Below are 16,329 nucleotides of genomic sequence, written 5' to 3' on the forward strand. Positions count from 1 at the left end.
ATAGGAAATGCCATTAGAGAAACGCAAATTACATCAAGATACCACTACACACCTATTAAAATTGTTAAGTCCAAAACAATGATGACACGAAATGCTGGTCAGGATGTAGAGCAAAAGGAACCTAAATTCACTGCTGGTGGGAACACAAAACAGTACAGCCATTCTTGAAGATAGTCTGACATACTCTGTCCAAAGGATCTAGCAATCATGCTCCTAGGTATTTATCCAAATGAGTTGAAAATGTATGTCCACACAAAAACTTGCACACACATGTTGAGAGCAGGCTTAATCATGATTGCCAAACCTAGGAAGTAATAAGGAAGTCTTTCAAATAGGTGAATGGATAAGCAAACTGTGGCACATCTGGACAAGGCAGTTTTATTATTTTGTTCTACTTTGTTTTATTGTACTTCACAGATACTACACTTTGTTGTTGTTGTTGTTTTTTTTTAACAAACTGAAGATTTGTGGCAACACTGTGCTGAGCAAGTCTATCAGCACCATTTTTTCCAAGAGCATTTATTCATTTTGAGTCTCTGTGTCACACATTTTTGTAATTCTCACATTTCAAACTTTTTCATTATTATATTTGCTATGGTCATCTGTGATCAGTGATCTTTTAACTATTAAAATTGCTTTGGGGTGCCAAGAACTGAGCTGATATAAAATGGCAAATTTAATCAATCAATGTTCTATGTGTGTTCTTTATTTTATTGAAGTATAGTTAACTTACAATGTTCTGTTAACTTCTGTTGTACAACAAAGTTATTCAGTTATATAAACATATTGTTTATATTCTTTTCCATCATGATTTAATCACAAGATATTTTATATATTGTGCTATACAATAGGATCTTGCTATTTATCCATTCTATACATAGTGGTTTGTATCTGCTAACCTCAAACTCCCAATCTATCCCTCCCCACCCACTTCCTCTTGGCAACCACAAGTCTGTTCCCTATGTCTGTGAGTCTGTTTCTGTTTTATATATGAGTTCATTTGTATCATATTTGAGATTCCACATATAAATGATATCACATTGTATTTGTTTTTCTCTTTCTGATTTACTTCACTTGAGTATTTTTATTTGTTTTTCTCTTTACTTCACTTAGGATAATCTCTAAGCACATCCATGTTGTTGCAATGGCATTATTTCATTCTTTTTATAACTTAAGTACTATTCCATTGTGTATATATACCACATCTTCTTTATTCATTCATCTGTCAATGGACACTTAGGTTGCTTCCATGTTTTGGCTATTGTGAATAGTGCTGCTATGAACACACAGTTGAGTGTATCCTTTTGAATTACAATTTTGTCTAAATGTATGCTCAGGAGTAGGATACAGGCTCATTTGGTAACTTTATTTTTATTTTTTTGAGGAACTTCCATACTCTTCTCCATAGTGGTTGTATCAGCTTACATTCCCACCAACAGTGGAACAAGGTTCTCTTTTCTCCACTCCATCTCTAGCATTTGTTATTTGCAGACTTGCATCTTCTCATGTGCCTTTTGGCCATCTGCATGTCTTCTCTGTAAATGTCTATTTAGGTCTACTACCCATTTTTCAATTGGGTTATCTGGTTTTTTGTTGTTGTTGAGTTGTATGAGATGTGTGTATATTTTGGAAATTAAACCCTTGTTGGGTTTAACTGTTGGTCACATAATTGCAAATATTTTCTCCCACTCTGTAGGGTGTCTTTTTCATTTTGCTTATGGTTTCTTTTGCTGTACAAAAGTTTTTAAGTTTGATTAGGCCCCATTTGTTTATTTTTGCTTTTATTTCTATTGCCTTGGGAGACTGGCCTAAGAAAACATTAGTACAATTTATGTCAGAGAATGTTTTGTGTGTGTTCTTTTCTAGGAGTTTTATGGTATTATTTATCACATTTAAGTATTTAAGCCAAGCTGACTTTATTTTTGTGTATGGTGTAAGGATATGTTCTAACTTCACTGATTTACATGCAGCTGTTCAACTTTCCCATTACCACTTGCAGAAGAGACTGTCTTTTTTTCCACTGTATATTCTTCACATGAGTGTTCTGACTATACCACCAAATAGCCTGTCCCCAATCTGTCTCCCTCTCATTGGGCCTTATTCCCTGAAACACAACAATATTGAAATCAGACCAGTTAATAACCCTACAATGACCTCTAAAAGTTCAAGTGAAATGAGGAATAGCAAGTCTCTCACTTTAAAATCAAGAGCTAGAAATGATTAAGCTTAGTGAGGAAGGCATAAAGTTGAGATAGCTGAAGGCTAGGCCATGTATGCCAAACAGCCAATTTGTGAATGCAAAGAAAAAGTTCTTAAAGGAAAATAAAAGTAAACATATAAATGATAAGAAACCAGAACAGTCTTATTTCTGATATGAAGAAAATTCTAGCGGTCTAGGTAGCCTGCCACAATATTCCCTTAGAGAAGTAAAGTCGCTCCGTCGTGTCCGATTCTTTGTGATCCCTTGGACTGTATAGTCCATGGAATTCTCCACGCCAGAATACTGGAGTGGGTAGCCTTTCTCTTCTCCAGGGGATCTTCTCAACCCAGGGATCAAACCCAGGTCTCCCCTGTTGCAGGCGGATCCTTTATCAGCTCAGCCACAAGGGAAGCCCAGTACTAGAGTGGGTATTCTTAAGCCAAAACCAAAGACTTAAGCCAAAACCAAAAATTCCCTTAAGCCAAAGCCTAATCCAGAGCAAGGACCTAATTCCCTTCAATTCAGTGAAGACTGGGAGAGGTGAAGAAGACACAGAAGTCTGAAGCACCAGAGATTGGTTCACAACGTTTAAGGAAGGCAGCCATCTGCATAACATCAAACAGCAAGCTTACCAGAAAATCTACCTAAGACAATGAATGAAGATGGTCACAGTAAACAATAGATTTTAAATATAGACGAAACAGCCTCATATTGGAAGAAGATGCCATCTATGACTTTCATAGCTAAACAGGGAAGTCAATGCATGACTTCAAAGCTTCAAAGGACAGACTGACTCTTTTGTTAGGGTCTAACGATGCTGATAACCCAAAGTTGAAGCCAATGCTCATTTACCATCCCCAAAATACTAAGTACCCTAAAGCCAAACTGTGCTCTATAAATGGGACAACAAAGCTTGGATGTTGACAACATGGTTTACTGGATATTTTAAGCTCACTGTTGAGATCTACTACTCGGAATAAAAAAAATTCCTTTCAAAATGTAAACGTGACTGCTCATTGATAATGCGTCTGATCATGCAAGAGCTCCAATGGAGGTGTACAATGAGAGTTATGTTGTTCTCATCTGCTAATACAATAACCATTCTGTAGCCCATGGATCAGGAATCATTTCCACTTTCAATTCTTATTATTTAAGAAAAATATTTCATACAGTTGCCATAGACAGTGATTCCTCTGATGGATCTGGGCAAAGTAAACCAAAAATTTTTGAAAAGGAATCACCATTCACCATGAAAAACATCAATGATTCAAGGGGAGAGGTCAAAATATCAACATAAACAGGAGTTTTGAAGCAGCTGATTCCAACCCTCATGGATGACTTTGAAGGGTTCCACACTTCAGTGGAGAAAGCAGCTGCAGACGTGGTGGCAACAGCAAGAGAACTGGAATTAGAAGTGAAATGTGAAAATGTGACTGAGTTATTACAAATTCATGATAAAACTTCTTTAGCATAAGAAAAAGGTGCTTCTCATGAATGAGGAAAGAAAGTGGTTTCCTGAGATGGCATTTACTGGTAAAGATGCTCAGAAGATTGTTGAAATGACAACAAAGGATTTAGAACATCATATAAACTTAGCTGATAAAGCAATGGAAGGTTTTGAGAGGACTGACTCCAATTTTGAAAGAAGTTCTATTGTGAGTAATAGGCTATCAAATAGCAATGAATGATACAAATTGTGAAAGGAAGAGACAATCAGTGTGGCAGACTTCATTGTTGTCTTATTTTAAGAAATCACCACAGCAACCACCACCTTGATCAGTCAGCAGCCATAAACATCAATGCAAGACCCTCTACCAGCAAAACAATTATGACTTGCAAAAGGTTCAAGAGATGGTTAGCATATTTTAGCAATAAAGTATTTTTTAACAAAGTCACACTGTCTTTTTAGACATAATGTTATTGCACCCAATAGACTACAGTACAGTGTAAACACAACTGTAAAAAACAAAAAGTTTACATGCACTGGGAAACCAAAATTTCATGAGACTCACTCTATTGTTACTCTCTTTATTGCAGTGGTCTGGAACTGAACTGGCAATACCTCTGAGGTATGCCTGTACACTTGGATAAGTCTTTGTGAACACACTGAGAAAAGCCACTATAGCTTATATAACTAACTATAAAATAGTATTAGGTTCTCTGGTTTAATATAAATAATCATCAATTCATATTAAAAAACTATTCATTTTTTAGTTAATACTAGGCTATGAGTCCCTAGTAGGCAGAGATCCTATGTATTCACTTTTCTTTCCTCAATGCTCATCATGGTTTCTAACACAAAATAAGCATTCAAAATATGTTACCCAATAAATCTAAAAGGTAGTTTTGTTTGCTCAATCATCATAGTGCTAATAGTTAGGGGGAGAAAACGATATTAAGCCAAAAATATTATATGCTGGTCAGTGTTATAAGTCATGGATTACCAAACCTTTACTATAAACAGCCAGAGAATATATATTTTAGGTTGTGGAGGTCATAGAGTTGAACCATTTAACTACTGTTCAAGTATAAAAGTAGCCACAGACAATATATCAACAAATGAGAGGGGCTGTTTCCAATAAAACTGTACTAACTGGACATTCAATTTGAACTTCATATAGCTTCCACATGTCACAAAACATTAAATCTTCTTTTGATTTTTTTCAACTATTTAGAAACATAAAAACCGTTCTTAGCTCACAGGCCATTCAAAAATAGTCAATAGGCTGCATCCGGCCAACATGCAATTACCTGCACCCCTCTGACATAATTTCTCTTTGAAATTTGGGCATAGCCAGAGAAAAATCAACAGGATCTATAAGCCAATTTACACATGCCTACTGTACTCTCCTCATATTAGTAAATATCCATAGTCAGGGCAAGTAAATCAGACAATCTTACATATGAAAGAAACTAGTTTCCCGGTAAGACATGAGAAAGGACTGACTAAGGCAGAAAACAAGGGTGAATTTCTGCTTAGAAGTCGTGTCATAGCAGAACAAGTGAGTTTTGGGTTGGTAGAAAAGAGGCATAGAGTATAGGGAGCTTTTCAGGGCGTACAACAAAATTCACAATATTCAAAGTTTCTTTGGAGACTTGACTCCAAAAAGAAGTAACAGTTATGTTTTCCTCAGAAGGACAAAAAGTTGTGAGAAGAGATCGAAGAAGACAAAGTTAGAACTTCTGTTTCCAACAAATTAAAAATTAGGAACACTCAAAAGTTTCTTTCAAAACCATTCAATTTGGAGGCGACTCTAAACAGATTTCAAGAAATAAAATATGAACTCCTCAAAATACAAATATATATGATAAAAACCTTTACATTAAAAACACACTGTATACCAGAGTTGACTTTTAAGGTAGCAGTATGAAATTTAGAACATATTTTTCCACAAAATAGCAGCAAATTGGCAATGCAGTCTATTTAACTTAAATGTATTACAAACTAAAAATACTATGCATTTAATTTTATAACAAAAAATAATTTAGAGTAATATGTAAGGATCCCATGCTAACCAATTAATCTGATACCTGAGCTTTGGATAGTGAATAACAAAGGTTCAGATTTCCAATGATTTAGATAAAAACATACACTCATCTAATGTGTCTCCTGAATCTAGATTTGTATAACGAGAAATATCTACACTTGGTAATCCTAACATCTAAATATTAAGCCATTTTAAACAATGATAAGAACAAAGAAAGCAAACATTTAAGAAGAGGATAAGAAAAAAGCTGGAGACGTCTATCGTGGATAGCTTCCACAAACCTTTTTAAAGGCTCTTCTACACTTTGATAGCACTGTTGTAACTTTCCTTCAAGATATAATACAGCTGTCTTTCTTTACCCTTGCACACATATAGATTTATTACTGTAATTAGTATCATCCCTCTTAAGTCTGCAACTTTGATTAGAAGCCTTTTTTTAAAAAAAAAAAGAATTCAAAAATGCAAAGAAAAGAAGGAAGATTTTACCTAAGAAACCTGGAAGAAAGAACATTTAGGATGAAAAAGGCCAACATCAATATGTGCCTGTGTTTGAGAAAAAGACTGAGTTCCACAGCTTAGTTAATTTTATAAATCCTGCCATCAAATAAAGCACAAAAGAAGATATAAAGTACAAGATCTACCAGAATTAAAAGAAAAAAATGGGATGGTATAATTCACTAAATTAATTATCACAGATATATGATGTAATATTTTTCTGCCATTAAGAATGATGATACAGAACTTCATTTATCTAAATGATATACTAGTGAACAAAATCAGTAAGCACAAAAACCTATACACACTGTACACGCAGTATGTACTACTTTAATAGAAGAATAATTACATCCAAACATATACTTTAAATTTATATAAAAATATTAAAGGTTATCTATGTGGTTGTGGAACTAAGAGTATATTTAAGATTTATTTGTATTTTCTAGTTTCTAAAAATGAACATGCGTTACTTGTATACTAAGGAAATACTAGTCTAAAACAAAATACAAGACTTTATTTCATTAGGACATTCTGCCCTTTATATACTAAACAGCTAATTTCTGAAGGAACATAAATATCTGCCTATGTAATTATATAAAGATAAATTAAAGATGCTTAAAAGTTACAAGTTGCATCTTGGGTTATCAGTAGGCAATTAAGTATAATGATGTTTCTGATCTGAACGAGGACAGCAGGTTTAAAAAGAAAGGTTGAAGAAATACCAAACATATGTTAAATACTTGTTGTTTTAGATTTTTTTCCTTTCTTCATTTATATGCTCAGAAAAATAACTGAAAATAAAACCAGTTTTGCTTATAAATATATCAGGTAAAAATATTTAATGCTATATTAAACTATGATAAATGAAATAAGAAATGAATAAAGACAGAAAAAGATTTTAGCCATAACAATGATAAAACACTAGAACAACAACAACAACAAAAAACACTAGAACAAAAACAGTTTTGAGCCTTCGTCCTAAAAGTCATGTTCTGCATGGGTATCATTCATCTGACTGAACATGGGTGGTTGGCACAAATGGTCTTTGATACAGATTTCAGCTCCATGGTTCATAACTCAATTATTCTGCTCAACATTAAAAAATGAGAGAGAGATATAGAGGATGAGTGGAAACTTTTGATTGCTCCTAACATCACTATCTCTCCCTCAACTCAAAAGATTTATTTGCACAAAATACCTTGGGTCTTTGTAGGAAGTACCAGGAGAACAGAAGGTAACAGAGTCAGCATATAAAACTGAACAGGTAAGACATTCAGAAAGAATTACATCAAAACCAAACAAGAAAGTCTGCACTAACATTGCCCATTTTGTGAATGAGCTATACTATAAAATTTCAATGTCTACAAAAATGTCCTCTCATAATGCTCTGTTTCCAGGCAAGAAATAAAAAACTTAAACTATATCACAGCAATTATAGCATAGATCAAAATTTTCTACCAGGATTTATGCTAAAGTGTTTGGAAGAGGAGGCTATAATAAACAACCAACAGTATTAAAACTCTGAACACACACAGCAGGATACCTCAGAATAAAAATCTGAGTTCCAGGGTGCCTATATCATAAGTAATAAGAGGTATTTATCTAATTGAACTCCTCTGAGTTCTCTTTAAGAATAAGTCAGGGAACATAATGTTTAAAATAACAAAAGTTAAATTTTATCATTAAGCTAAAAACCAGGCTTTGTTTTCTATTTTGTACTAAAATAGTGTACTAAAGTTACAATATTAATAACATTATATAATAACAGAAATAATATTTGGCTCATTTATTTTAAAAGTATTTTCTAATTAAACAAGATCACAAATTCATTTTAATATAAAGCTAGTATAAAACAACTATTCTTCACTTGTAAAATGAACTGAAGATTAAAATTTTTAAATAAAATTTAAGAAATATTACCTTCAAATAAACTGAGGTCTCTTCGTAGCCGTGGTCCATAAAGCCCTTCTAAAATACTCTCAAAACCTGTGTTATTAAAGAGAGAAAAGTGTATTAGCTACTAAAAAAGCTTACCCATACACTCTACGAGTGAGTGAGAGAGAGTGTGTGTGTGTGTGTGTGTGTGTGTGTGAACATGCACACGCTCAGTTGCATCTGATTCTGTGACTTCATGGACAGTAGCCCACCACGCTCCTCTGTCCATGGAATTTTCCAGGCAAGAATACTAGAGTGAGTTGCCATTTCCTACTCTATGGCGATCTTCCCAACCTAGGAATCAAACCCATGTCTCTTGCGTCTCCTGCAATGGCAGGTGGATTCTTTACCATTGTGCCACCTGGGAAGCCACACTTGACATGAATCTGCTAATTTTAAAATACTATGAGGGGTCATTTTCCCTTTAGATGAATTAAGCTGAACTGGGAATATGTAAAACATAGTAAAAAGTCACACAATGACTACCAGGAATTATGATTGTAAATATATATATATATTCAAATGTAAATATTCACTTCTAAAACAAACAAACTTCTTGTCATTTTGAAACATTCCCAGGTTAAAATAATGGGCAGGTCTGTTTTGCAACGACTTTGTAGAGAGGAAAAGATTAATTGGAAAATACATGTATTACAATCCTGTTTATACTGGTTACGAAAAAATGTTAACTTTTTAAAAAGTAGCATCTTTAACTTCAATTTTAAAAGTAAGTAAATGAGTGTCAATAGGGAGAAATTCTTGTAATTTCTTACAATTTAAACCTACTTACGAAAAATAAAACAATTCTGCCTTAAGGGAAAAATTTAAACCTACTATTTAAATTCTTACAATTTAAACCTACTTGCAAAAATTAAAAAACAATCTTGCCTCGTTTTAAGGAAAAAATTACTGAAAATCTTATTAACAAAACTCTAGTTCATGAATTCATAGAGTATACTACTTTCTGGATATACTAAGATTTTATAATTTTCTTTTTGAAGTCTGTATCATATTCAGTATTAGGAAGGTTACTGACAAACTATAAGACATGCAGAAGAAAATAGCCAGGATGGCAAAATAACTGGGAAAACAAGAAAAGTAACTACTTTAAGGATGGTTAAATTATGAAGGAAAAAAACTGAATTGCAGCATGATAGACCTGAAAAATGAACTATAAAGTAGATTTCCTATGCAGTTATTTCTAAACTATAAAACAGTAGAAATATTTCTATAGGAATGTTTCATAAATCATAAAATATTTTTTAAAAACAAAAACCTCTATAATCAAGATGCATATTAAAATCAATGATGTCAGTCAAAAAGAGACAACATTGTTTAATTTAGTAGATTATGAAGAAACAATGCATCTTAGAACTAATGTCTTAAATTTTACCAACCTAGGTAGCTACCACGTTACTTGGTAAATACGTACTTTAATAAAATTTCTGTGAAATGATTCAGAGCTAGTTCTCACAGTGGAAAGCTCAGGTAGAAAAGTGAATGAACTCCCAAGAATGCTTTCAAGAATGCTTACAGAAAATACTATTAGACAAAGAATCAGATGAAACAAGCCACAAATCTCTATTAACACCATATTCATTTTCTGTGATCAATTTACTCCAAAAGTAATACTGCAAACAACTACTGTAGGATACTATTCTGTGATATTTGGACAAACCGTATAGGCCCTCCCTGGATAAGCATACTGAATTTAAACAATGACTATTTCCTAGATTTAAGTAAAGAAAGCAAACAGGGACTTACATTCTTGTTCTACTGGGTTTCTCAACTTTTCAAAAAATAAGATCAAGGTCTTAAATATAGCTTGCTAATATTTATTCATATTGCATAGCATTGGTGCTAAATTAAATGATACCTTTAGTTAAAGAGTTTTCTTTTTTGTGGGCTTACAGAAACACAATTGATGTTTGTATATTGACTTTGTATCTGAAGACATTGCTAAACTCTAATTACAATAATTTATCTGGAAATGCTCTTCAGTTTAGCTCAGTTGCTCAGTCGTGTCCGACTCTTTGCGACCCCATGGACTGCAGCACGCCAGGCTTCCCTGTCCATCACCAACTCCCAGAGTTTACTCAGACTCATGTCCATTGAGTTGGTGATGCCATCCATCCAACCATTTCATCCTCTGCCGTCTCCTCCTCCTTCTGCCTTCAACCATTCCCAGCATCAGGGTCTTTCCCAATGAGTCACTTCTTCACATGAGGTGGCCAAAGTATTGGAGTTTCAGCTTCAACATCAGTCCTTCCAATGAATATTCAGGACTGATTACCTTTAGGATTGACTGGTTTGAGCTCCTTGCAGTCCAAGGGACTCTCAAGAGTCTTCTCCAACACCACAGTTCAAAAGCATCAATTCTTCGGTGCTCAGCTTTCTTTATAGTCCAACTCTCCCATCCATACATGACTACTGCTCTACATACACAAATATATCATCTATAGACAATGGTAGGTTGTTTTCTTTTTTCCTTTTTTAATCCTTACAGATTTTTTGTTTCTGACTCTTGCTTCACTGTTTTATCTAGGACCTCAATATAATGTTGAAAATTGGTGGTGGCAGTGAGCATTGTTGACTTATACCCAATCTAAATGGGAAAGCATTCCAGATTTTATTATTAATAAGTATCTTTGTTGTTTTAATAGAAATACTGCTTATCACACTAAGGAAGTTCATTCTATGTCTAGCTTGCTAGGAGGGTTTTCCTGCCATGCAAAAATACTGAATTTTATCAACTCAATCAATCAGTTTATATTTGATTTACAATATTGTATTCTAGGTATATAACTCAGTAATTCAATATTTTTATAGGCTATACTCCATATACAGCTATTATAAAATACTGACTATATTCCTTGTGCTGTAGATTACAATCCTATAACTTATTTATTTCATACCTAGTAGTTTGTCCCTCTCAATCTCTTTCACATACTTTGCCCAATCTTTCACACCTCTTCTCCCAGTAACTACTAGTTTGTTCTATCTGTAAGTCTGTTTCTGTTTTTCTATATTTGTCAGTGATCAATTAGACTGGTTTTAGTTTTTAGATTTCATTTATAAGTGAAAAGATACAGTATTTGTCTTGCTCTGTCTGACACATTTCACAAACCACAATACCTTCTAGGTCCATCTACCTTGTCACAAATGACAAAATTTCTTTCTCATTTTTTACAGTTGAGTACCAAATTTGACTTTACCTATAGATGGTAAATTTGCCTGTTACTCCAGGTGTTTCTTGACTTCCTACTTTTGCATTCCAGTCCCCTATAATGAAAAGGACATCTTTCTGGGGTGTTAGTTCTAAAAGATCTTGTAGGTCTTCATAAAACCGTTCAACTTCAGTTTCTTTGGCATTACTGGTTGGGGCACAGACTTGGATAACTGTGATACTGAATGGTTTGCCTTGGAGATGAACAGAGATCATTCCGTCGTTTTTGAGATTGCATTCAAGTACTGCATTTTGGACTCTTTTGTTGACCATGATGGCTACTCCATTTCTTCTGAGGGATGCCTGCCCGCAGTAGTAGATGTAATGGTCATCTGACTTAAATTCACCCATTCCAGTCCATTTTAGTTCGCTGATTCCTAGAATGTCGACATTCACCCTTGCCATCTCTTGGAGTAACAGGCAAATTTGGCCTTGGCATGTGGAATGAAGCAGGGCAAAGACTAATAGAGTTTTGCCAAGAAAATGCACTGGTCATAGCAAACACCCTCTTCCAACAACACAAGAGAAGACTCTACACATGGACATCATCAGATGGTCAACACCGAAATCAGATTGATTATATTCTTTGCAGCCAAAGATGGAGAAGCTCTATACAGTCAACAAACACAAGACCAGGAACTGACTGTGGCTCAGATCATGAACTCCTTATTGCCAAATTCAGACTTAAATTGAAGACAGTAGGGAAAACCGCTTCAGGTATGACCTAAATCAAACCCCTTATGATTATATAGTAGAAGTGAGAAATAGATTTAAGCGTCTAGATCTGATAGGTAGAGGGCCTGATGAACTATGGACTGAGGTTTGTGACATTGTACAGGAGACAGGGATCAAGACCATCCCCATGGAAAAGAAATGCAAAAAAGCAAAATGGCTGTCTGGGGAGGCCTTACAAATAGCTGTGAAAAGAAGAGAGGCGAAAAGCAAAGATATAAGCATCTGAATGCAGAGTTCCAAAGAATAGCAAGAAGAGATAAGAAAGCCCTCCTCAGAGATCAATGCAAAGAAATAGAGGAAAACAACAGAATGGGAAAGACTAGAAATCTCTTCAAGAAAATTAGAGATACCAAGGGAACATTTCATGCAAAGATGGCTCGATAAAGGACAGAAATGGTATGGACCTAACAGAAGCAGAAGATATTAAGAAGAGGTGGCAAGAATACATGGAAGAACTGTACAAAAAAGATCTTCATGACCCAGATAATCATGATGATGTGATCACTAACCTAGAGCAGACATCTTGGAATGTGAAGTCAAGTGGGCCTTAGAAAGCATCACTACGAACAAAGCTAGTGGAGGTGATGGAATTCCAGTTGAGCTGTTTCAAATCCTGGAAGATGATGCTGTGAAAGTGCTGCACTCAATATGCCAGCAAAGTTTGGAAAACTCAGCAGTGGCCACAGGAACTGGAAAAGGTCAGTTTTCATTCCAATTCCCAAAAAAGGCAATGCAAAAGAATGCTCAAACTACCGCACAATTGCACTCATCTCACATGCTAGTAAAGTAATGCTCAAAATTCTCTAAGCCAGACTTCAGCAATATGTGAACCGTGAACTCCCTGATGTTCAAGCTGGTTTTAGAAAAGGCAGAGGAACCAGAGATCAAATTGCCAACATTCGCTGGATCATGGAAAAAGCAAGAGAGCTCCAGAAAAATATCTATTTCTGCTTTATTGACTATGCCAAAGCCTTTGACTGTGTGGATCACAATAAACTGTGGACAATTCTGAAAGAGATGGGAATACGAGACCACCTGACCTGCCTCTTGAGAAATCTGTATGCAGGTCAGGAAGCAACAGTTAGAACTGGACATGGAACAACAGACTGGTTCCAAATAGGAAAAGGAGTATGTCAAGGCTGTATATTGTCACCCTGCTTATTTAACTTCTATGCAGAGTACATCATGAGAAACGCTGGACTGGAAGAAACACAAGCTGGAATCAAGATTGCCGGGAGAAATATCAATAACCTCAGATATGCAGATGACACCACCCTTATGGCAGAAAGTGAAGAGGAGCTAAAAAGCCTCTTGATGAAAGTGAAAGAGGAGAGTGAAAAAGTTGGCTTAAAGCTTAACATTCAGAAAACTAAGATCATGGCATCTGGTCCCATCACTTCATGGCAAATAGATGGGGAAACAGTGGAAACAGTGTCAGACTTTATTTTTCAGGGCTCCAAAATCACTGCAGATGGTGATTGCAGCCATGAAATTAAAAGACACTTACTCCTTGGAAGAAAAGTTATGACCAACCTAGATAGTATATTCAAAAGCAGAGACATTACTTTGCCGACTAAGGTCCGCCTAGTGAAGGCTATGGTTTTTCCTGTGGTCATGTATGGATGTGAGAGTCGGACTGTGAAGAAGGCTGAGCGCCAACGAACTGACGCATTTGAACTGTGGTGTTGGAGAAGACTCTTGAGGGTCCTTTGGACTGCAAGGAGATCCAACCAGTCCATTCTGAAGGAGATCAACCCTGGGATTTCTTTGGAAGGAATGATGCTAAAGCTGAAGCTCCAGTACTTTGGAAACCTCATGCGAAGAGCTGAATCATTGGAAAAGACTCTGATGCTGGGAGAGGTTGGGGGCAGGAAGAAAAGGGGACGATCCGGGATGAGATGGCTGGATGGCGTCACGGACTCGATGGACGGGAGTTTGAGTGAACTCCAGGAGATGGTGATGGACAAGGAGGCCTGGCGTGCTGCAATTCATGGGGTCACAAAGTGTCGGACACGGCTGAGCGACTGAACTGAACTGAACTGAACTGATAGATGGTAAAGAATCTGCCTACAATGCAGGAGACCCAGGTTTGATCCCTTGACCAGGAAGATCCCCTGCAAAGGGAATGGCAACCCACTCCAGTGTTCTTGCCTGAAGAATTTGATGAACAGAGGAGCCTGGTGGGCTACAGTCCATAGGGTTGCAAAGAGTTGGACATGACTGGGAAACTAACACTTTCACTTTCCAAATTAAATTCTTAAAATCTATGACTTCCCTGGTAGCTCAGATAGTAAAGAATCTACCTGCAATGCATGAGATCTGGGTTTGATTCCTAGGTCAGGAAGATCCCCTGGAGAAGTGAATAGCAACCCACTCCAGTATTCTTGCCTGAAGAATTTCATGGACAAAGTAGCCTTGTAGGCTATAGTCCATGGGGTCGCAAAGAGTTGGACATGACTGAATAAATAACACTTTCACTTTTCACCAAATTTATTTTGAATTTATTGAAATAACCATGTCATTCTTTCTTAAATCTCTTAATATAGTGATACAGTGAATTACATTGAATAAAACTCCCATTCCTGGGAAAATCCAACATTATCATGAGATATATTTGCTGGGTTTCTTGATTAGCCTTTTCAAATTTTGGCATCTGTGGTCACTAATGAGCCTGGTCTGTAAACTTCCTTTGTACTTGATCAAGTATTTATATGAATGCTATACTACCCTCATAAAATGGGTGGCAATGTCCTTTCTTTCCCTCTTCTCTGAGAAAATATTAAGAAATATAGGCTGCCTTGCTTGAACATTTAATATGCCAGGGATGTTAACTGGGAATAAGGTCTTTCTGAAGCACTTACCACTGATCAAATTTATTTCACCATTAAAGCAGGGGTCCCCAACCCCTGGGCAATGGACCTCTACCAGTTCATGGCCTGTTAGGAACCAGGCTACACAGCAGGAGGTGAGTGGCCGGGTGGGTGAGTGAGCAAAGCTTCATCTGTATTTATAGCGGTTACCCATCACTCACTCACATTATCAGCTGAGCTCAGGAAAACAAGCTCAGGGCTCCCACTGATTCTGCATTATGGTGAGCTGTATAATTATTTCATTATATAGCACAATGCAACAATAACAGAAATAAAGTGCACAATAAATGTAATTCACTTATTCATTCTGAAACCATTCACTCCACCCCAACCTCATCCATAGAAAAACTGTCTTCCATGAAATGGGTCCCTGGTGCCAGAAAGGATGGGGACAGGCTGTGATAAAGGACTAGTCACAAATTCTATCTTACATTAGTCATAGTTTTCTGGGAACTTGCCCATTTCAACTATATTTTCCAATTTATTTGCATAAGATATTTCTATGTTTCTATCTTAATGTCAACAGTATTGGCAGTCATGTCCTTTTTACTTCTCATTCCACATGTTGGTTACTTATTTTTCTTTTTCTTCAGCTGAGCTCATTAAAAGTTTCTCTTTTTTAATATTTAAAAAGAATTCTTTTTTGACTCCTTGATCTTCTCTATTGCATGTTTGTTTTCTTACCCATTAATTCCTGTTTCTGTTTTTAGTTCCTCCTCCCCTTTATTTTGCTCTTACTTTTCTTCTTGAAATGGATTTTAGCTAACTTTCAGCCTTTTTCTCTAACATATGCATTTAAAGTTGTTGATTTTCATCTAATAAATTGCATTCCACAACTTTCAATATGTCATATTTTCTCATCATTCAATCTAAATATTTCCTAATTTCCATTATGACTTCTTTTTAGATTTCCAAATATACAGTGTACCCTTTTCATAGATATCTAACTTAATTATACTGTAGTAAAAGAAAATGTCCAACATGATTTCAATCCTTTGAAATTTTCTGAGATTGTTTTTATGGTCAACACGTAATTTTTGAAAATTCTCTACATATGCTTGAAAAGATTGTGTACTCTAAAACTGTTGGATGCAGCATTGTGCTCTTTAATCCACCTTATACAGTTTTGGGTTTTCATGCCTGTTTTTTTCTATCAATTGTTGAGAAAAGTTAGTACAATCTTCTATGAAATTGTGGCTTTGTCTATTTCTTTTGTATTTCTTCAAAATTCTGCTTTACAAGTTTTTGATGCTATGTTATAAAGTGCTTATAATTTTATAACTGTTATATCATCCTGGTGAACAGAACTTTATATAATTATGAAGCAAACTTTTTTATTTCTAGTAATGATTTTTGCATTTGACTAAATGGCCTTTCAGT

The 16,329-nt window shown here is 35.5% G+C and overlaps 1 protein-coding gene across 5 annotated transcripts in view; it reads right to left on the minus strand.

Moving 5' to 3' along the window:
* Positions 1 to 16,329, minus strand: part of LCORL (ligand dependent nuclear receptor corepressor like) — a 164,662-nt gene that overhangs the window by 105,637 nt on the left and 42,696 nt on the right. For all 5 annotated transcript variants that reach the window (XM_018049326.1, XM_018049322.1, XM_018049324.1 and 2 more), the window contains exon 2: positions 8,104 to 8,169. In XM_018049326.1, coding sequence (XP_017904815.1) covers positions 8,104 to 8,169 — 66 coding nt within the window. The remainder of the gene's footprint in view (positions 1 to 8,103; positions 8,170 to 16,329) is intronic.

This window comes from Capra hircus, chromosome 6, assembly GCF_001704415.2.
Source record: "Capra hircus breed San Clemente chromosome 6, ASM170441v1, whole genome shotgun sequence".
Lineage (NCBI taxonomy): Eukaryota > Metazoa > Chordata > Mammalia > Artiodactyla > Bovidae > Capra > Capra hircus.